At 39.6% G+C, this 23,845-nt stretch overlaps 1 protein-coding gene across 13 annotated transcripts in view; it reads left to right on the plus strand.

Moving 5' to 3' along the window:
• Nucleotides 1–23,845, plus strand: part of SCUBE1 (signal peptide, CUB domain and EGF like domain containing 1) — a 310,551-nt gene that overhangs the window by 260,094 nt on the left and 26,612 nt on the right. For 6 of the 13 annotated variants that reach the window (XM_030540072.1, XM_030540091.1, XM_030540108.1 and 3 more), the window contains 8 exons: nt 624–716; nt 2,546–2,662; nt 5,324–5,356; nt 5,656–5,793; nt 6,960–7,163; nt 8,265–8,426; nt 20,472–20,639; nt 21,558–21,719. In XM_030540072.1, the coding sequence (XP_030395932.1) occupies nt 624–716; nt 2,546–2,662; nt 5,324–5,356; nt 5,656–5,793; nt 6,960–7,163; nt 8,265–8,426; nt 20,472–20,639; nt 21,558–21,719 (1,077 nt within the window). Of the gene's footprint in view, nt 1–623; nt 717–2,545; nt 2,663–5,323; nt 5,357–5,634; nt 5,794–6,959; nt 7,164–8,264; nt 8,427–20,471; nt 20,640–21,557; nt 21,720–23,845 lie in introns of all 13 variants that reach the window. The other 7 variants (XM_030540087.1, XM_030540098.1, XM_030540137.1 and 4 more) reach the window with 2 other exon arrangements.

The following is a 23,845-nucleotide window of genomic DNA, read 5'->3' on the forward strand; positions in this document are numbered from 1 at the left end:
TTTATGTACAATATGGTCCTTTTGTATTTGCTTTTGGTGCTGTTAAATGCTGTGCAGAGATTCTAGTTTTATTATCAGTCTAGCAGAGAGAGGTGAAAAGCTGTACTTAATTTGCACACACAAATGCATGGTTTTGACCATGTAGTGAATAAACCCTATTATGGCACTTGAAGTGTTATATTTTTCTTTTAAAATTTCCGTCAAAATGCTGAAATTAGAATTACTCAGTAAAGCATGTAATGTATTTATGAATTAAGTGAGATAATCAAAGCCCATTGATTGTGAGTTACAAACACAATAAGGTATTTGCTGATCATTGCCCTTAAATGATTCATGGTTAGCATCATGGTTAGCATCATACACCTTGTGTATAAGATGTGGAATTCCAATGATGGAAGAACATAAATTTTGTAGTCAACAATTGGAAACAGGTAGACTTTGGCAAACTCAAGTCTGTGTCCATTCAACCCTTCCAAATGTTAATTAGACACACAAAGTAGATAATTGATGTAATTATTCAAAAATTGTGTGTTCATGCTGATTAGTGAAGAGTGAGGGGAATGTGTCAGAAAGGATTTTTTGTATATGCCTCACTCTACATCCACTTTTTCATTTCTGTTCAGATTCAGAGAATAGTTACACACTGAGCTGTGGAGTTCCAGTCCAGCAAGGCAAAGCCCAACAGAAACGCAACACAACGCTTCCCAATTGTGCAGGTGTGTACTACATAATTCGCGTGTGGGCACATGCGTTTTGATATATCTAAATATAAATAGATATTGATAGATATCTAATATATAAATAGCATCCAAAGAAGTATTTTAAAAGAATGTTAGGGTTGAAAGTTGAGCACTTAAAAGTTAGGAAATGCCATAATTAAGGTTGTTTATGCAAGCCCTTAGGCCCCCTTATGAATATTCATTAGGATTCCCGTCTTTAGCTACATGATTGCATACTGTTGTTCCCAGGGATCCTGGGCAGGAATATGTTCAGCCGCTGGGGGGGATATGGCACGTGTACAGTCCAGTAAACAGACAGGAGTTTTGAGGGGCTAGACTATGTTCAGTGAGGATGGAATTTTTGAGAATTTAGCTGCCAAATTGTAACAGGTTTCTAACTGAGCATGTGCAAACTGCATTTTGTAACGTGGCCAAATTTGGGCACATTTTCACAGGGGCTATAAAAGGCACTCTTAGCACCAGGGTTTCCCCTACCCTCGCACTAAATTTTAAAACCTAGCTCCAGAGCATGGAGGTGCCAGAGCTTCTCAACAAAATGGTTGTAAGAATTTTGTTTAACATGGGCAAACAATATATTTTTCCATAATCTTGTCTTTCAAAATGGCTGAACTATTTTTGCTAAAACTTTTTAAAATAAGCCAGCCTGAGGCAGACATCCCACATCAAAAATTTCAGCCCCAGTGTTTAAAGTTCAGCTAAGTTATAAGCAACTGAAAACAGGACATTAGAATGGGAAGCATCATACAACTAACTATAATCATCTGCTGATGTTAAGTTATCAGGACTCTAGATATTTCACTGCCTATTTTCCTTGAATGGAGAGTTGATTTATCTTCTGGTTATATTTTCCCAGTTTTATAAATAAATATTGTATATATACATAATGTATATTGGGAGGTATTGGGGTATGAGCTTAGTAGATAACCAATAAGCTGCACAAGTGATGCTACAGGAAAAACGGGTGACGCACTGCTGAGCATGCGTGAGACTTAGCTGTGTTGTCTGTTAGTGCTCTCATCAGAAGAAGTCCGTGCTGACTGGGAAGGAGAGAGATTGGGTGTAGGTTTTTCAGCTACAATTAAGTAGTTCAAAGGCAGTTATCTGTGCTAGAAAGGCAAGCAACAGTTACATTTGCCAGTCAATCCTGAGTTGTGTAGCAACTTTTGCAGAGTCCTGCAAGCTTAACATCAGCAGCTGCTGCTGCAAGACATGTTTTGATTGAAAGAGGGAGAATAGAGCTTGCGAGCCATAGACTGCAGTAAAGTAGTTAAAGGCAGTTCTTTTTGCCATACAGGCAAGAGATAGTTTTAAACTGCCAACAGTGTAACTCCATTTAATTAATTTTACATTAGAGTAATGACATCGGAATCAAACCCTTAGTAATTTGGGGAGTCAGGAGCAGAGATAGAAAAATTATAGCAGTTAGTTTTATTAATGCAGCCAAATACCACCAAGACTGCACAGGCAAGCTCGCAAGGAAGAATGCCAGTTCAGCTGGTTTCTTCAAATCTCTGCCCACCCGCTGAATATCAGGGTATAATCTCACTCACTGAACAAACTCTCATTGGCTGGTGAGAGTCTGTAGACCTGAGAGTATTCTCATCTGTTTATGGGAAAAGTAGTCATATGGAAATTAATTCAAGAGTCACATATAGAATGTACACAAGGTAAAGAAAGAGTTATAGATTCATCGAGTCCTGTCTCTCCTTTATGTTACAAGGAGACTACAGCTTCATTTCAAAAATAGGTGCCAGGGCCCTTTAAGACTACATTAAGAATTGTAACTTTTAATCTTATTTCAACAGATTCATTAGCCCCACCGATCAAGCAGAAAGCTCGCTTTAAAATTAAAGATGCAAAGTGCCATTTACGGCCTCGCAGCAAAGAAAAGATTAAAGACATTGGGAAGCAAGCTATTATAGGTATGTCATTTCTCGTAACGCGTGAGCAGAGAGTCAGCAATGGTTCTTTTAGTTTGTTTTGATAACTTGTGATTATTGTGCAGATGGAAAAAGTTATGGTTTACAAACTTGGACCTTAATTAAGTTCAGGCCAGGATTCAGATTCAAACTGAATTTGGGCTAGGTTTTAGATTTGACAGTGCTGAAAACTTAGAGTTGTTTTTGCCAGGTATTGGCCCCAAATGGCAGTGTTAAATATATTTAAAAGTGTTTTTAATTTATAAGGGGAGGTCGCACTCAGAGGCTTGCTATGTGAAAGAGGTCACCAGTACAAAAGCTTGAGAATCACTGTAATATACCATGCAGTCTTCAGTTTGCTTCCCTTATACTGGAATGTTAGGCTATGGTATTACAAAAAAGATCAAGAAAGTGGAGTGAGTTAGACATAATTTCTAATTTTAGCAAAAGCAGAAATGAAGTCCCAGCATTTGATTTTTACAAATCTTGATATGAGTATAAATATTTTCATGAATTCTTTAAAGATTTTCTTTCTTTTGATTTAAACATTCCCATGTAGTAACTGCAACCTCAGTAGTGTGGGATTGTTATCCAATTGTGTTTATAGGACCAAGAAAGAGAAGCTGACTAAATACAAAAGTGAGATTAACCATTCTAGACTGAGTGCCCAAATAGAGTGAAGGACAAAATGTAAATAAACAACATAAACAGTGAAATGGAAAGTAGATTGTGAAAACTGTTTGGTTCCACTTTGATAATCTAGGCTGTTGTTAGGAACACAGAAAAGGTTCATTCTGAGCATCCCTTTCAAAGTTGAACAGAAAAGAGAGATTTTAAATGATAAAAATCTAACCATTTTTAATTACATATACCATGGCATGTCTTTGAGATGTCAAGTGAAGTCAAAATAGAGGCATTTGCCTTGCACAAACTAGATATCATAGAATATCAGAGTTGGAAGAGACCACAAGAGGTCATTTAGTCCAATTGCCTGCTCAAAGCAGGACTAATCCCCACACAGACTTTTGGCCCTCTCAAGGATTGAACTCACAATCCTGGATTTAACAGGCCAATGCTCAAACCACTGAGCTACCCCTCCCCTGCCGTACTTATCAATTGAGGTCCTAGTTTGGAATGCTTTTGCAACAGATTGACCTGGGACTTTACCTGCACATCAATTACAGGCTTCTGGTTTGAGGTTTTTGTAGATTTCCCTGAGTAGATTATGGCAAATTATTTTTAAAGATATGTTAGATTTTTTTCTTTTCTTTTTTCCTTTTGGTGTCACTGCAGAGCAGAGTTAAGGTTGTTTGGGTGTCCTAATTGTATATTTCCATGCCGTACTGTTAAATTTAAAAGAAGTCCAAATATGTTAATTTTGAAATTCCTGGGTTTATAATGCTTAGTATTGGTATAATTATAACATCCCAGTAATGTATTTTACTCTAAATTACTGAGCTGTAGCCTCAGTCTTAATTCCCAATTAACATAGATTTGTCTGGAAATTTCCTTATTTAAAAAAAATCACACATGAACACTAAATAGAAACAATAGAATATTATAATAGGATTTGAAGATTGTTTCTCATTTAATTTCATAATTTATCTTAACCTACAATGTAACTATTCTCCTCTCTCTAATTTTCAAAGCACCAGTAAAATAATTATCTTATTGCTTAAAGTGCTATCGTCCTCATGGTTGTTTTCTTTCTATAACATTTGGCTATCAAACCCATTTTGAAAGTCACAGAAAATCTTTTTCATCCCATATTGTAAGTGTATTTTCTTGGCTGTATTTGCTTTATACTTTGCTAGCTATTTGCCTTGTATCTGTAATTTCATCTGATTTGAATGAATGCTACCAATTGTATGATTACACGGTAAGATTATATAATATAATACTATACCCAAAACAAAATACTTTTGGTGGCTTTGGTGTTGTAGAGTTGTGCACTACAGCACTGAAAGGCCACTGTGGCACTGATGCCTTGTCTACACTACCGCGGTAACTCAATCTAAGCTATGCTACTTCAGTTACATGAATAACATAACTGAAGTCGACAAAGCTAGATCCACTTACAGCGGTGCCATGCAGTGTCGACAGGAGACGCTCTCCCACTGACTTACCTTACTCTTCTAGAGAAGGTGGAGTACAGAAATTGACAGGAGAGTGCTCTCTCATCGATTTAGCACGTCTTCACCAGACCCACTAAATCGATGCTGCTATATTGATTGCAGCAACACCAGTTTAGCTCCATAGTGAAGACGTACCCTCAGTTATTAAAAGCCAGGTGAATATCCCTGAAATCTCTGTACAGGCACATGAATGCTTATCTAGTTGTCTCCTAACTGAGATAACTCCCTTCCACCTCAGTAGCTCTGTGTTTTTAAATATCTTTTCAATTTTCCTAGGCCATATACACAAAACTTAAAACCTTCTAAAATATATTTATAGCCTTCCACTCAAAGGAATTTTGAAAAACATTGTTGCCTAATGGTTATCACAATATAAATGTTGCCTAGTGGCTAGAACACAAGTGTGAAGCCATACTTCTACATTTGGTCTTTGCTCTTCCTCTCTCTTGTAATGTGACATTATGCAAGTGAACAGTCTGATTTAATTTAATCATCAATAAACTAAGGGTAAAACATTATTTTTATCTAGTGTTTGAAAAGAGCTTCCACATCCTTAGACATAGTATGTGAAAAATATTTATTATCACTATTAAAGACACAAACAGTATCAACACACAGCTAAGCATTGCCATTCTGTCTGTGCTGTATGGGCTTCTTTTCCTGCCCTCACTTACAAAAAGCAAAAAATTGCACAAATAAGGGTATGTCTAACAATGCATGTGGAATGTTACAAAATCTGCCAGAGCATTAATGTTAACCCAGCTGAAATATCACACACCAGCTTGTCACTTGCTACCTTGCTACTTGATTTCTCTTCCATGTCACTTCTGTTATGCAAAGGAGGTCAATTCCCTTGTACAGACAACTGCCAAGTGACCTTTGTGAACCTCAAGTGTGATTCCTCCAAGAAAAAACGTCGGGGCCGCAAGTCACCATCAAAAGAAGTGTCCCATATCACTGCCGAATTCGAAGTGGAGATGAAGTCTGAGGAAGTCTCAGGTGTGTGGAAGACCTTTTCTGGAGTTCTGTGGGGAAATCGTATAGCAGTGCCTCACTGTGGTCGACAATTGCCAGTATCTCTCTGCTGCTGTTTCACCAGGCCTGTCTACAAAGCACATTACCCAAACCATAATGGAACAGTCCATCCCCACTCAGAACTTCCATTGACTTCAGTGAAAGTTCTGCAGTCAGGATAACTAGGATTCAGCATGAAATTCAGCTAATAGCTGCAGATGGGTCACAAGATCGGATCTGGAGCCAAACTTCTACTAAGTTCAGAAGTATTTAGATCTTGGGATTTGATTTGGACTCATCTCTACTAATAAGAGATACATTCATTGATACAGGATTGGCTCATTGCTGCTTCCTTTTAGGAGATGTCTCACACCATCGGCCACAAAGACATCTCCTAGAATATAGATTGCTGAACGCCAGTCTGAAAATCAAACATGTTTTATCATGCATTTCAACATACTTACATTTTGGCATGTGGAGAAGATTCAGGATGGGGCAGAATTGTTTAGGGCTCTCCAGGTTGTAGCATTAGGGTATAAAATCAAATAGAAATTTATGCTATCATAAATATTTCAATATTTAAGAGTGTTGTTAAACTATGGAATAACATTTCCAAACTATGGAATAACATTTCCAGATTGAGTCTTTTAGAAGTGAACTGGATTAAACCCTTGGAAATACACTATGGAGGACAATTACTAATACCTCTAGGAATCCACATAGCAATAGTCACTGCCACAACCCATAACAGTGCAGGGTATGCTCACTTGATGCCAGCTTAGCTCTGCCAGTTGATGTGATGTGTTTGCTATATCCCTGTCTATAGACAGTCAATAGAACCAACCCTGAAGCTTTTTATGCTGGGATTGAGACAAGATCAGAGCTCTATGTGCAGTTATGGATAGGAAAGTTTAGTTTGCAAGAGCACAGAGTGCTTGACTGTCCCTTGCAGACGGCCTAAAGTCAACCCAGCCCGTCAGCCAGACAATGCTAGCATTTAAAAAAAGAAATACAATTTCTTTGCCACTTGCTACATAAAGAGAAGTGGACGAAGTACCAGAGAATTTTGCTGGTTGAGAATTTTTTACTAAGCAACTCTGCTTAAACATGAATCTCAGTTGCTTCTAGTTTTCTTCTTATTTCCCACCTAGACACCTGTAACCTTGACTGTGTGCGGAAAAGGATGGAGCAGAAGCTGCAAACTGCAATCAAAACATTGAGAAAATCTATTAACAAACAGCAATTTTACATTCAGTTTTCTGGGACAGAGTACGAAGTGGCTCATAAGCCAGCTAAGGCTACTGAAGGACATGAGGCATGCAGTACAGGGCAAGTGCTGCAGGATGGAAAATGTGGTAAGTCCCAGAAAAATTGGAGTTACATTCTGATCTACAGCACTCAAAAATAAAAACCCCTTAAAATTAACTGGTCAACAGTAAGCCATATAGTAAATGTGTTAGATACTTAAATAATCTAGAAAAACCAAAAACAGGTTAGCCTGGTCTAATTCTATGTGGGAAAAGGTTTAACTGTTTTCCAAGTTGCCAGATTTTAGCCAGACACTGGTGCTAACTGTTTTGCTCTAGTTCTCAGCACTATATTCCTACTTCACCGATAATACAACTTTTTTTTCCTGCTAACCACACCACTACTGTTACTGTGGGTCACATTTTCAAAACCCACCTATACATTTTTCAGTGAAATTTTACACAGCCAGTTGTTTACATTCAAACAGAATAGAATTTGCAAATGTGGATTTGATAGATGTTTGATTACCTGGTTCATACATGCACACACTGCAATTTAGAGGCTGGGTTGAAAATTTTAGCTATTATAGTCTAACAACCCTGAAGCTTTACCCCATAGACCTAATGCTATAAAATGTTTAAGGAAATATCCTTTTTCAGCAGGAAATGTGGATTAATGTATGTGTTTAGAATGGTTGCCAGTTAAGCCATGTCACTGTCAGGAAGTATACAATATGAGATGGGATGCATTGCCTTTGGAGAAATCTTTGACATTGTTATGTCAACTGATTATGCCCTCAGAATGTAGATCTTGTATCTACAACTCCCATAAAACCACCACTTACATGTATCTACTATAAATGAAAAATTCACTTAATTCTCCATCCATTATGAAAGAGCATTTTGCTTTAAATACAACATAAATTTTTAAAACTGAGTTAACTCTTTTGGAAGCATATGTCTGATAAATGTTTAAATGCAGTAAAATATCATTTAATGGTTTAAACAATACAGGATGGATATTCAGCTGTTGTTAATTGACCTAGTTCCATTTACTGACCTAGTTCCATTGGCCCAAAATCTGCAAAGTGTCATTGATAATGGTGGGGTGAATCAAAGAGTTCCATCTTCTATAAATGTTTGATGTGAAGGCAAAGCTACATTATCAAAATGAAGGTCCTTAAGTAGATTCTGCTTTTCTTTCCTCAGTTACCTGCAGCATGGGAACCTATTATAGTGGAGAACATAATCAGTGCCTTCCTTGCTCACCAGGAACATACCAAGACACAGAAGGTCAACTTACTTGTGAACCTTGCCCAAGTAACGACGGACAGGGAATAGCAGGCGCACGGAATGTGTCAGAATGTGGAGGCGAGTTTAGTTTGATTACAAAAGGAGTAGGTGCGACCCAATAACAAGCAAAGTGTGGAGGCTAAAAGTGGGGAAAGCCTTCCACAATTCTGCTTGGAAAGCTAACAGAAAAGAACTCTATGCATTTAAACGTAATACCAAAAAATCTTTTAGTTTGTTTCAGTTGTTCAGACATGAGCATTGCTATCAAGTAGAAGTGATCTGGAACTGCTTTTTGGGAGTAATAGGCAAATGAGCAAACCAAGCAGAGCACTTTGCTTCTGGTCAGGCATGCAACTCTGGAGGTATCTTCCCCTCTCAGGGCCCACTGACATAGTACATTATGAGCCAAAGGGATAGGTTACATTGGGCTGGGATAAGTAAACAGCATGATAATACTGATGAAATCCTTTGGGGGGTGAAGTCTGAGCCTGTGATTCCTCTGTGTCATCAACAGCGATCATATCCCAGAGAAATACACACTGCTGTGATCTGTGCACTGCACTCAGCGTGAAGAACTGATAAGTTCTAATCCTGTTTGTTCTTCTCTGTGATCTTTGGCAAGTAACAACATCCCTAGCTGAGATTCCCCCATCTGTAAAACTGGGAATGATCATATTCACCTCTTTCAAAGGATGTTGAGAAGTTTAATTGGCTAATGTTTGTAAAGAGCTTTAAATATTATAGTGTTTTCAAAGACAAATGTAAACTATTTTCTCTACCTTATTTTGTTATGGATGAGCACAATGTACATAAGAACATTACAGTGGCCATAGTGGGTCAGACCAAAGGTCCATCTAGCCCGGTATCCTGTCTTTTGACAATGGCCAATGCCAAGTGCCCCAGGAGGAATGAACAGAACAGGTAATCATCAAGCAATCCATCTCCAGTCGCCCATTCCGAGCTTCTGGCAAACAAAGGCTAGGGACACCATCCCTGCCCATGCTGGTGTATAGCCATTGATGGACCTATCCTCCATGAACTTATCTAGTTCTTTTTTGAACCCTGTTATAATCTTGGCCTTCACAACATTCTCTGGCAAGGGGTTCCACAGGTTGGCTGTGCACTATGTGAAAAAAATACTTCCTTTTGTTTGTTTTAAACCTGCTGCCTATTAATTTCATTCGGGTCACCCCTAGTTCTTGTGTTATGATAAGGAGTAAATAACACATTCTTTTTTATTTTCTCCACATCAGCCATGATTTTATAGACCTCTATTATATCTGCCCTTGGTCATCTCTTTTCCAAGCTGAAAAGTCCCAGTTTTATTAATCTCTCTTCATATGGCAGCCATTCCATGCCCCTAATAATTTTTGTTGCCCTTTTCTGAACCTTTTCCAATTCCAATATATCTTTTTTGAGATGGGGCGACCACATCCGCACGCAGTATTCAAGATGTGGGCATACCAGAGATTTATATAGCGGCAATATGATATTTTCTGTCTTATTATCTATCCCTTTCTTAATGATTCCCAACATTCTGTTCAGGTTTTTTGTTTGCTCCTGCACACTGAGTGGATGTTTTCAGAGAACTACCCACGACTCCAAGATCTCTTTCTTGCGTGGTAACAGCTAATTTAGACCCCATCATTTTATACATAAAGTTGGGATTATGTTCTCCAATGTGCATTACTTTGCATTTATCAACATTGAATTTCATCTGCCATTTTGTTGCCCAATCATCCAGTTTTGTGAGATCCTTTTGTAGCTCTTTGCAGTCTGCTTGGGACTTTACTATTTTGAGTAGTTTTGTATCATCTGCAAATTTTGCCACCTCACTGTTTACCCCTTTTTCCAGATTATTTATGAATATGTTGAATAGGACTGGTCCCAGCACAGACCCCTGGGGGCACCACTATTTACCTCTCTCCATTCTGAAAACCGACCATTCACTCCTACCCTTTGTTTCCTATTTTTTAACCAGTTACCAACCCATTAAAGGACCTTCCTTCTTATCCCATGGCAGCTTACTTTGCTTAAGAGCCTTTGGTGAAGGACCTTGTCAAAGGCTTTCTGAAAATCTAAGTACACTATATCCACTGAATTCCCCCTTGTCCACATGCTTGTTGGCCCCCCCTCAAAGAATTCTAGTAGATTGATGAGGCATGATTTCCCTTTATAAAAACCATGTTGACTCTTCCCCAACAAATTATGTTCATCTACGTGTCTGACAATTTTATTCTTTACTATAGTTTCAACCAGTTTGCCCGGTACTGAAGTCAGGCTTACCAGCCTCTAATTGCCAGGATCACCTTTGGAGCCCTTTTTTTTAAAAATTGCATTGTATTAGCTATCCACCAGTCATTTGCTACAGAAGCTGATTTAAATGATAGGTTACAAACTACAGTTAGTAGTTGTGCAGTTTCATATTTAAGTTCCTTCAGAACTCTTGGGTGAATACCATCTGGTCCTGGTGACTTATTATTGTTTAGTTTATCGATTTGTTCCAAAACCTCCTCTAATGACACCTCAATCTGGGACTGTTCTTCAGATTTGTCACCTAAAAAGAATGGCTCAGGTTTGGGAATCTCCCTCACATCCTCAGCCAGAAAGACCGATGCAAAGAATTCATTTAGTTTTTCCACAATGGCCTTATCATCCTTGAGTGCTCCTGTAGCATCTCCATCATCCAGTGGCCCCACTAGTTGTTTAGCAGGCTTCCTGCTTCTGATGTACTTAAAAAAAAATTGCTATTACTTTTTGAGTCTGTGGTTTGCTGTTCTTCAAATTCTTTTTTGGGCTTCCTAATTATACCTTTACCCTTCATTTGCCAGAGTTTATGCTCCTTTCTATTTTCCTCACTAGGATTTAACTTCCACTTTTTAACTCCCCATGACTACTTCACCTTTCTCAGCCTCCTGCCAGACTCCCCAGTTCAGGGCAGTACCCAAGGACTTACTCTCTCCCTGGATCTCCTCCTTGTCCGTGGCCAACTCCTTTTTCCTCTGTGCAGTGACTGCAGACCTCCTCTCACAGGGATGGCCCACAACATTTTGGAACTTGAGGCAGGGAGCTCAAATGACACCTCTATGCCCCCTCGTTTGGGCCAAATCTTTGAAAGGTCTAAATTCTGCCTTCTTCCTGTTCTACTCTTCTACTGCTCTGCTACCTACCCCAATAAAGGAGAACTAACAATTTAAAATGCCTTGTTCATAAAATTTAAGTAACTTTCAAATGCCTGAACAGCAAATGTAACTTTTCTTGTCTGCATAGTAAACACTGGCATTTTTATCTGTTTGAATAATCAAAGTGGTGCTTTCTGTGCCTTCTTGTACTCCTGGAGTATAGCATCAAACTCAGCCATGAGCACCACAGTTTTAAAGACGTTTCTATTGTTTGGCACATAGAGCTGTTCTGAAAGTGCCACACAGTGCTAGGTTTTGGATAACAAGCATTCTCACAATGGCAATGAGCCTTTTCAGAAGGTTTTGCCAGTAAAGAGACTCTGATGCAATCTTCTCTTGATTCTGATCATCTGTGGTGGCCTTTAACCATAGTCTCATCTCAAGCTCTTTCCACCTATGGAATGCTCTCTGGTGATTTGCTGTCTTCTCATGGCATGCCAGATTTCTAGCCAGATTTTTTCAGTCCTTTGTTCCTGTAGAAGCCAATGTGGCTGAAACATTAGACTGGAAGAGTTTGCAACAAAAACAGTATGCAGCATTCTGGGTTTTTGAGTACATAAGCCATGGCCTCTCCACTTTGTCACCATTGGGGATTTCATGCCCAATGGTGACAAAGGTAAAAAATCCACTGCTCTCTACATACTACACAGACCACAGTGAGAGATTATGCCATACTCTATCACAGAAACTGAGGAACCACCTGATCAGCATCCTATACAGCAAACAGGAAAACATCAAAAAAGAGCTCTCCAATCTGGAGACTCTCATAAATAACAAAACTTCCATACAAATGAACTACATTAAAATAAGACAGGATATCTACATTATTCTCTTCACCTCTCTACAAAGGAAAAAGGACTGTAAGATGTATAAACTCCTACCCGCCACATGGGGCCACAACTGTGGTACCCCTAACCCACCCAGCAATATTGTCAATCTATCCAACCAAACACTCAGCCCAGAAGAAAAGTCTGTCCTATCTCGGGGACTCTCTTTCTGCCCTTCCACCCCACTAACGTGATATAGTTCTGTGGCGATCTGGAAGCCTACTTTCTCCGTCTCTGACTCAAAGAATACTTTCAGGATAACACTGAACAGCCCACTGATACACAGTTGCCCTCTCACCAACAGCACAAGAAGAAAAACTCCACATGGGCTCCTCCTGAGGGTCGAAATGCCAGTCTGGACCTATACATTGAATGCTTCCGCCGACGTGCACAGGCAGAAATTGTGAAAAAACAACATCACTTGCCTCATAACCTAAGTTGTGCAGAATGCAATGCCATCCACAGCCTCAGAAACCACCCTGACATTATAATCAAAGAGGCTGATAAAGGAGGTGCTGTTGTCATCATGAACAGGTCTGACTACCAAAAGGAGGCCGCCAGACAACTCTCCAATACCAAATTCTACAGGCCTCTTCCCTCAGATCCCACTGAGGAATACACTAAGAAACTGCACCATCTACTCAGGACACTCCCTATACTAACACCGGAACAAATCAACATACCCTTAGAGCCCCGACCAGGGTTATTCTATCTACTACTCAAGATCCACAAACCCAGAAATCCTGGACACCTCATCATCTCGGGCATTGGCACTCTCACTGAAGGACTGTCTGGATATGTGGACTCTGTGTTCAGACCCTATGCCACCAGCACTCCCAGCTATCTCCGTGACACCACTGATTTCCTGAGGAAACTACAATGCATTGGTGACCTTTCAGAAAACACCATCCTAGCCACCATGGATGTAGAAACTCTCTACACAAACATCCCACACACAGATGGAATACAAGCTGTCAGGAACAGTATCCCTGATGATGCCACAGCACAACTGGTTGCTGAGCTCTGTACCTTTATCCTCACACACAACTATCTCAAATTTGATGACAATATATACTCCAGATCAGTGGTACCGCTATGGGCACCCGCATGGCCCCACAATATGCCAACATTTTTATGGCTGACCTGGAACAACGCTTCCTCAGCTCTCATCCACTCATGCCCCTTCTCTACTTACGCTAAATTGATGGCATCTTCATCATCTGGACCCATGGGAGGGAGACTCTGGAAAAATTCCACCACGATTTCAACAGCTTTCACCCCATCATCAACCTCAGCCTGGACCAATCTACACGGGAGGTCCACTTCCTAGACACCACGGTGCAAATAAGTGATGGTCATATTAACAGCACCCTGTACCGAAAACCTACTGACCACTATGCCTTCCCTCATGCCTCCAGCTTCCAACCCAGGCACACCACACGATCCATTGTCTACAGCCAAGCACTGAGGTACAACTGCATCTGCTCTAACCCCTTAGATAGAGACCAACACCTACAAAATATCCACCAAGCATTCTCAAAACTATAATACCCAACGAGGAAATAAGGAAACAGATCAACAGAGCCAGACGTGTACCCAGAAGCCTCCTACTGCAAGACAAACCCAAGAAAGAAACCAACAGGACTCCACTGGCCATCACATACAGTCCCCAGTTAAAACCCCTTCAACATATCATCAGGGATCTACAATCCATGCTGGACAATGATCCCTCATTTTCACAGGCCTTGGGTGGCAGACCAGTCCTCGCCCACAGACAACCTGACAACTTGAAGCATATTCTCACCAGTAACTGCACACTACACCATAGTAACTCTAACTCAGGGAACAATCCATGCAACAAACCTCGATGTCAACTCTGCCCACATATCTACACCCACGACACCATCACAGGACTTAACCAGATCAGCCACACCATCACCGGTTCATTCACCTGCACGTGCACCAATGTAATATATGCTATCATATGCCAGCAGTGCCCCTCCGCTATGTATATCGGCCAAACTGGACAGTGTCTACGGAAAAGGATAAATGGACACAAATCACATATTAGGAATGGCAATATACAAAAACCTGTAGGAAAACACTTCAACCTTCCTGGCCACACAATAGCAGATCTTAAGGTGGCCATCCTGCAGAAAAAGAACTTCAGGACCAGACTTTGAAGAGAAACTGCTGAGCTTTAGTTCATCTGCAAATTTGACACCATCAGCTCAGGATTAAACAAAGACTGTGAATGGCTTGCCAACTACAAAACCAGTTTCTCCTCCCTTGGTTTTCACACCTTAGCTGCTAGAGCAGGGCCTCATCCTCCCTGATTGAACTAACCTTGTTATCTCTAGCCTGCTTCTTACTTGCATATATATACCTGCCCCTGGAAATTTCCACTACATGCATCCGACGAAGTGGGTATTCACCCAAGAAAGCTCATGCTCCAAAACGTCTGTTAGTCTATAAGGTGCCACAGGACTCTTTGCTGCTCCATGCCAGTAATGTGTTGGATGGAAACTTCTATTTTCATTTTCTTTGGGGAACATGAAGTTTTTCACTTGCTGTGGCCCATGCAGTACAAGGAAGTCCCTCGGACTACTGCTAAAGTGGGTCCACAGTCCTGGATCATCTAGACTTAAGGAACTAAACTCAGCAGCAGCTGTTTCTTGCGCCTCCACCACACTCTTCTCTGATCTGCACTTTTATTTAGGAATGTGCGTGGTTACATTCATTTGAGATGGAGATGTGGATGCTGCAGTAGCTCCCAGGTCACCTGCACTCTGACTAACTAGAAGATCAGGCATCTCCTCACTCACATCCTCACTGGGGCTGGAAGGCTCATCATGAACATTTGTGTCTATGTATCTCAGGAGAACTCCTTCCTGCTTAGATAGAAAAGCTTCCTTTGCTTGCTTTCTTTTTCTGAGTGCTGCCCCAGAGGGGCATTTTCTTCTTTCACTCATGACTGCTGTTCTGTGCCAGCTATAGTAGTTCTCAACACTCAGTTGAAGGGGACAAATAAGCAGGCTGGTAGCAGGGCCTGAGTGAGGGAAGATATCAGCATCTTAAGGGCCTAACTGGCTCCTACTGCTTCAGTTGACTTCCTGTTCTCCTCAAGTGGGTTCAGGGAAGCAGCAGGAAACAGGACTCCCTGAGAAGCTGGTGCTAATCAGTCCAGGCTGCTGCAGGTGCTAGAGAGGTACATAAGAGGCTCCTCCTCCTCTCTCTCCCTGCAGATCCTGCTGCTTTCTGTTATTCCCTCTCACCTTTTCTCCTGCCTGCCTGTTATGCCTCTTGTGCCCTCCTTCCTCCAGCACAGCACTCACAGACTCATAGACTCATAGACTCTAGGACTGGAAGGGACCTCGAGAGGTCATCGAGTCCAGTCCCCTGCCCTCATGGCAGGACCAAATACTGTCTAGACCATCCCTAATAGACATTTATCTAACCTACTCTTAAATATCTCCAGAGATGGAGATTCCACAGCTTCCCTAGGCAATTTATTCCAGTGTTTAACTACCCTGACAGTTAGGAACTTTTTCCTAATGTCCAACCTAAATCTCCCTTGCTGCAGTTTAAGCCCATTGCTTCTTGTTCTGTCATTAGAGGCTAAGGTGAACAAGTTTTCTCCTTCCTCCTGATGACACCCTTTTAGATACCTGAAAACTGCTATCATGTCCCCTCTCAGTCTTCTCTTTTCCAAACTAAACAAACCCAATTCCGTCAGCCTTCCTTCATAGGTCATGTTCTCAAGACCTTTAATCATTCTTGTTTCTCTTCTCTGGACCCTCTCCAATTTCTCCACCATCTCTGTGCATCTAGAGCAGAGAGAATACATATGCACCAGCAGCAGACACAATTTTCTACACTCTGGGTACTAGTGGCACCCCACCCCACCCTAATCTGGCATCTGACATGGCCACTTCAGTTCACCTCATGGTAAGGCCCCCCTGCAGTCTCTTCCTGCTCTCACTTTCTGTCTTATAATCCTATCCCCACTCCTTCCCCAGCTGGGCTTCATCTGCCATTAGGTTTTATCAATCCCTGGCTTCCCTCCAGGTCAACATATAAAGTTAATGGTCCCTTATTGTTACCCGCATAGTCTAGGGCACTCACCCTTACCGTGTTCCTAGGGCTCAAGACATAACCTGATTAATTTGGCACCCACCCTTAACTCATTCCTAGGGCTCCATGCATAACTTTCTGTGGGCTTACAGGACCTTTTACCAGTGAAAGAGCCTTACCTAGTAATATCCTTAACCTCTATTTATTAACAGTTACCAAAACAGAATGCACACGCTAAGCATACAGTGCTCACCAGTCCCAATACGGCAGACAAACCCTCCTGGTGGGCAGTCAGGATCAGGTCGGCCGAGGACTCCAGCTTCTGCATGATACAGTTGGCAGGGGGTTGAGGTCTGGCAGCTCTGATCTTGGGGCTGCGTCCTGGAGCTGGTTCCCAAGAACTTCCTTTTGGACCCCAGTTTATATAGTGAAACTTGAGTCCTGCTTAGCTGTGACGTAACCAATCATTTTACTGAAGTGTTACAAAATAATTCTTTGACCAGTCCTCACATATTGAAAAACAATTCCTCAGCCAATCATAGCATACCACCTTTGCTGATTTAAATCTTGCAAAATTACTTATGCAAAAGACAGGAACAGTAAAAGAACCAGGCAGAAACCATACAGATAAACAATAGAGAAGTAAGGGCCATAAAGGCAAAACAAAGAAGTAAAGATTTCACAGCCACAACTGTTGATAAGTGATTCTTTGCCAGACAGAATGCTATCAAACAACGTTTTCTTTAAACAGCTTAAGATCTGTTTCTTTATCTGGTGGTGGTGGTGGGTACTGTTAGTACAGGAGCACCTTCTCAACAGCCTGATATTTCATTGTTTTAATGTGGCTGCAGAAAAAGGCCTCAGACCTTACATTACTGGCCTACATTAACCTGCTATGGGCTTATGTTGGGTAGAAACCTGTCATACTCTCTAATTTATTTGATTTTGGAAACTTATTATTTTAATTTGTAGTCATGTTATTTGCTTCATAGGTCACTACAGTAAACATGCATTGATATCTGAGACTCTGCAGTTTTTCCTTATACTAAGGAATAACTATAGTAGCTCATATCAAACAGTGTGGCAACTGTAGAGAAGTGTTGACTTTTGGCTGGTAATCACTAGATGAATTAATTGAACAACTCAAAAAATAGTGAAATACCTACAGGTTTTCAACAATGTAGATTTTTATTTCTGCCAAATTGAAATTAAAATAGATTGTGGATAAAATAAAACTTACATTTACATAGGTTGTTCCTTCCTACACTGAACACATCAACAGTAGATCTTGCTGGAGGACAGCAGTTTCATTTTGCTACAGTTTTTGAGGGTTTACAATTTTTGATCCACATTGAAATTAAAACAAAGCCCTTCAAGCATTTTCACTAAATGGAACTGTGTTAAAGTATTTGTTTTCTGGTTGTAAAGGTCAGGTTCCCACTTCTTTTCCCCGCTCTCCTCTCTCTAGAAGTGGCCAGAGAGTCCCATCAAAAACTTTGTCAAAACCAATACGTGTCCCCAATGGTTTGTCTTTGATGAAACAGCAGATTTCAATGAAACCCTGTTTCTCTGAAAATGTATTGGCCAGCTCTAATCAACAGTACTTTTGTACATGGCTTCAGAAGCATTACTGTAGTAACTCACTAGCATGTGCGAAAATCTCCAGCTCCCAGTCTTTACAAAATAGGCATAAAAAGTATGCTTGAAGTTTTGGGTGAATATTGTGCCATAAAGCTATGTTAAAGTTGCAAGAAAGCAAGTGACTCTGAAGTAAATTATAGTGCAGTTCACATAAACGCAATCCACTCTACTAAATGAGGAAATCTATTTAGGTGGGACATTTCCCAGGGAACTAATTTTAGCCTTATTTAAACACCAGTGCCTGCTGCTTAACAACAATGGTAATTCCATGTGATTTAGAGGTGTGCTGGTGGCCGATTATTATGATGAATTTAATGATATGGCTACTTTACTGGCAATTTCAGCAGAGAAGCCAAGGACTGACTAGGCATGGAGACAAAATAGCTCTTTCACTCCTATAGCACATCTCCACATCAGGTTTAGTGGCTGTGTCAAAATGCTGACACTACTGGTGTTCAGAATGTACCTCTTCTGTGTCCAAAAGAAAGACTCCTGGGCTGTCACTCCATCATGTTTCACAGGTACTGAATTTTCACACTAAGGGCCAGCTCCTCTTCTCATTAAATCCAATGGACCTATGCCAATTTACATCAGCAGAGGATCTAGCCCCAAAACCATAAAAAGCAAAGCAAAATTGTCTTCAGGCTAGCAGTATCACATCGTTTCTCAGAAACTGGTAGCGCAATTATCCTCTTGTACAATTGCCAGTGGTTGGAGGAGGGGAGGGACTCTGCGAGTGAAATCCTGGTCCCATTGAAATCCGTGGGAGTATCTCACTAACCTCTTAGAATTCTTTGAACGTGTCAGTAAAGTAGTGCATAAAGGAAAGAAGATTAACATAATTTATTTAGCCTTCCAATAGACTTTTGTAAGGGCCTGCACAAGAGGTTACTAAAGAAGTTAAGTATTCATAAAGTGAGAGACAAAATATTGTCCTGGATCAAAAGTTGGCTGGGAGAAAAGAGTAGGATTAAAAGGTCTATTTTCATCATGGGGCCTGGTTCCTCAAGGTTCCACACTAGCTCCTGTGATTAATATATCTATTAATGATTTGAGGTAGCAGAATTTTCAGATAACTTTAAATTATTACGGTTATCCAGGACCAGAGAGGAATGTGAGGAACTAGAGAGACCTGAACATGGTAGATGAATGGTCAATTAAATATCAACTGAAATTCAGTGTCAATAAATGCAAAGTAATGCGCACTGGAGAAAAAATTGAAACTACTCATACAGCTTACATGGACACATCATGATAGACACTCATTAAAGACTTTATTCAATCTGCAGTCGTGATAAAAAAGCAAACAAGATGATAGGTTGCAGAAGGTACGGGATGATGAATAATATAAAGAATATTATAATTTATATAAATCAATGGCTCGACTTTAATACTGTCTATAGTATTGGTCACTGCATCTCAAAAAGGATGTTGCTGAAGCAGAAGAGCAACAACAATGATCAAGAGTGTGAGGAAACTCTCATATGAAGAAAGATTGCAAAGACTGGGATTGTTTACCTTAGAAAGAAGGCAAATATGAGGGACATGATAAAATGTTTGTAAAATAATGAGTAATATAGGAAGATATAGGTAGATGAGGAACTTTTGTTCTCCCTGTATCATAACACGAGTACAAAAGGACATTCAATGAAATTACAATGTGGACAATTCTAAATCAATAAAACAAAATACTTTCTCATACAACATGTCATTAAATTGTGTTTCCCAGGAAATCATTGGGGCCAAGAATGTAACAAGGTTAAAAAAGGGATTGGACATTTATATGGATATCAAGAATATCCAGAATTGTTATAAGCAAACTTTGTAAAAAGGGATGTTAAACTTCATACTTCAGGGCTTTATCCAAATGCTAACTATTAAAGATCAGAGTGAGACCTAATGTGGGGTGAGGATTAGCTCACTTATGCCTAATGTGGAGTTTCTTACAGCTTCCTTTGAAGCATCATGGTGCTGGCCACTGTCAGAGAGAGGATGCTGGGCTAGATGGACCTCAGGTTTGATCCAGTCTGACAAGTCCCATGTTCCTATTTGCCTTCGTTTCCCTATCTATCAAATGGAGATAAGAATGCTGGCCTACCTCACAGAAGTATTGTGAGGGTTAATTAATTTTGCTAAAGTACTATGAAATTCTCAGATGAAAGGTGCTTTAAAAGTGCAAAATGCTTTTATAATGATGCCTTAATGGCGTTATAGACCAAACAGAAATGTTGATAAACAAAGAAACTGGCATTGTTTTGTGCAAATTGTTTTTATAAAATTGATAGGTTTAGTGTTATGTTTCTAAAGTTTTAAGAAGCACTGTTAAATAATGCTGATATTTTTATATTGTGCACACAGAGGTAGACTTAATAATCTAATTGACCATATTCAATTTCTAGGGCAGTGTTCTCCTGGGTATTTCTCTTCAGACGGCTTTAAACCTTGTAGTATGTGCTCTCTTGGTACATATCAACCTGAGCCAGGCAGGACTCTTTGTTTTCCATGTGGCGGTGGGCTGGTGACAAAATATGAAGGCGCTGTTTCATTTCAGGACTGTGAAACAAAAGGTAAATTTCAGAGCTTTTCCCATTTTGTAAAATATATTGCTTAGTAATTTCTCTACTATTTCTCCTTTCACTTCGAAGTGCTGAAGAACTTGAAGACCTTCAGAAAAAGACAGCTCTGTGTTACTGAGTTAAACGTTCAGGAGATCTGCAAACCAGAAATAATCTGCTGACATTGGAGAGTCCTCAGCAGTCAACATAGTATTTTTTGGGATGCATGACATGCACATTCAGGGCCAGATCCTCAGCCAGTGCAAATCAGCCTAGCTGCACTAACTTCCATGGAGCTAGACTGATTTTTTTTTTATCAAATGTGGATCTGACCCTCAAGTGTTACTTATTTTATTTTTATTTAAAGAATTTGAAAAAGTGTGCATGATACAGATGATATGAGATTAAACATTGATTATGAAAATGACAGAGAGAAATCATATATGTACAACATGTACATGTTTGAAAACTTCTATGTAAATGGCACAATCGTGAGGCAGGAGTGTATCTGACTATATACCTATACGCTTGCTCAATTGTATACTATGGCACTGTCTCACATCTGGTAATTAAAATCTCTCATCTGCAATTCCAAAAGGCATTTTTGTTGTTGCTGCAGACAGCTATTGGCTTTGGCTAGCTGTTTGTTATAAACTCAGATATAAATGACCGATTTGTAAATCACTGTGTTTAAAGGCAATAAATGTAGTATATTTTACTTGATTAGTAAGAATTTAGCTTTAGTTCTTGGAACGCAATTCCAATAAAAGGTCCATTGTAAAAGAAAAATGCATTAAAACGATTTCTGTTTAACTGTCTGATAAATACTTTGGAGTATGGAAATTACTGATTATGTCAAGAGAGGAAGGAAGATGTCACTGCGGTTAAAATTGTTATTTTCTGAAAACAATGTACCTTCCTATTGTACAGTTCATTGTTCTCCTGGCCACTACTACAATTCTACAACACACAGATGTATCAGATGTCCTGTTGGAACCTACCAGCCTGAATTTGGTCAAAATTACTGCATTAGCTGCCCTGGGAATACAAGTACAGATTTTGATGGCTCTACTAATGTTACACACTGTAAAAGTAAGTTTCTCGTATTTTCCTGTATGTTAGCAATGTGACTGAACAAAAACTCTGGATCTGAATAACCCAGATTTTGGATGTTCAGAATCTAGAGCTAGACCAGAATTTTGCAGCTTAACATTAGCAAGTAATTCTACTCACCACCAGAACTGATGCTGAATATTTACTATCGTAGAAAACAACATCAAAACACGAAAACACAACCTGGAAAAGAAGCATTGAATGTATATAAAATATCTTTGTATCACTTTAATTTGGAATGGTACAGATTACAATTTAACAACATACAGTTTGCATAAACTTTCAAGATCATGCTAGTTTTGCAGTGACCCATCCTGAGTCTCTATAGAGCTAAAATAATTGAAAATTGAATTACTACCATTAATAGTTATGAAATACTGTGAGACAGTCACTCATTCATGAACTCATGTCACTGGTTGCATGTTCAAAGTGCCAGATAATCTTTGACTACAGTGAAATCTGCCCTGAATATCTCCTACCATAGGCAACCCCGTATCTTAAATTACCACTTTAAAGTATCCCCAAGGAGTCCACTACAATTTTATTTGACCTTTAGTTAAAGACAGTTTCTTCTAGGCAACCAGATTTTGCTGCTCCCTAATGTGTTCATTTAAGATAGTTTCACTGTAATTATTAGATTACATATGTCTTCTAAACCAGTGGTTCTCAATCAGGGATACACTTACCCTTGGGGGTACGCAGAGGTCTTCTGGGGGTACACCAAGTCATCTAGATATTTGCCTCGTTTTACAACAGGTGACATAAAAAGCACTAGTGATGTCAGTACAAACTAAAATTTCATATCAACAATGACTGGTTTGTACTGCTCTATACACTGAATGTAAGTACAATATTTATATTCTAATTGATTTATTTTATAATTATATGGTAAAAATGATAAAGTCAGCAAGTTTTCAGCAGTGGTGTGCTGTGACACACTTGTATTTTTATGTCTGATTTTGTAAGCAAATGGTTTTTAAGTGAGGTGAAACTTGGGGTACACAAGACAAATCAGACTCCTGAGAGGGTTACAGTAGTCTGGAAAGGTTGAGAGCCAGTGTTCTAAGCTAAGCATTAGTTTATATGTCTATCATAAGCTTTCACTCTTGTTATATAATGTGTAATCTTTGATGTCCTTAGTCATTTCAAGTTTATTTAGAGTAAATTAGATATTTGCCGGGAACTGGGAGCAGTATGATGACTGTAAAATAAAGTGATCCAATTAATTTTGCTCCCTGCATTGATCTCTCTTCCCCATACACTTTCTGATCCTTATGTAGCATCTAGTTATTAAGCAAAATACTTAAATGCATGCCCAAATTTAAACATAGGAGTAGCCCCATTAGGGACACTCTTAAGTAATTTACTGATCAGGATCTTAGGGCCTAACTTCAGTAGGAATTTAAAATGTTCAGTACATCTCAGGATCAGGCTATTACTTTGCATGTTGCTTTTTCCCCTTGCCTTTTTCTCCAAAAAGGCAAACTCTGAGCTTGGGTAGCTAAAGAGACCATATGTCTGTTTTACTTTGACAGTTGCCATATTTCATATGGGGATACTTGAAATGTCCCAGTTTTTCATTTCATTGATCAGAATATTGGGTTGTGTGTTTTGTTGTTGTTCTTTTTTAATAAATACAAAATGTTTGTTCAGAACACTAAATTTTTGGCGGAAAAAATCCTCCATTCCAAGAAACAGGCACATCTTGCTATTGAGTTAAAAGCTGGTGATACCAACACCAGTACATGTACAAAAAAAAAAAGTGGAGTTTTGTCTAAAATGTAAGCATCTTCTGACTCTAAAAATGTAACCACCAGAACGTCCTACTTTTTAATTATGAAAATACTGTCACCTAATGGACTGCACATTTCCATCTGACATCAGTAGGACCCTATACATGCATCCAAGGACCAGGTTGTGCCCGTATCATCATAATTAGCACACACATAGTGCTTTTCATGTTAAAAGTACTATAAAAACTTTAACACAGCCTTACGAACTTGCTGTGAGGTAGGTGAGTATTATTACACTTTACAGATAAGGAAGGTAAAGCCGGCTAGTGATTTGCCCAACCTCATAGAGAGGAGTCATTGTCAGACTAGGGG

The sequence above is a fragment of the Gopherus evgoodei genome, chromosome 1, assembly GCF_007399415.2.
Source record: "Gopherus evgoodei ecotype Sinaloan lineage chromosome 1, rGopEvg1_v1.p, whole genome shotgun sequence".
NCBI lineage: Eukaryota > Metazoa > Chordata > Testudines > Testudinidae > Gopherus > Gopherus evgoodei.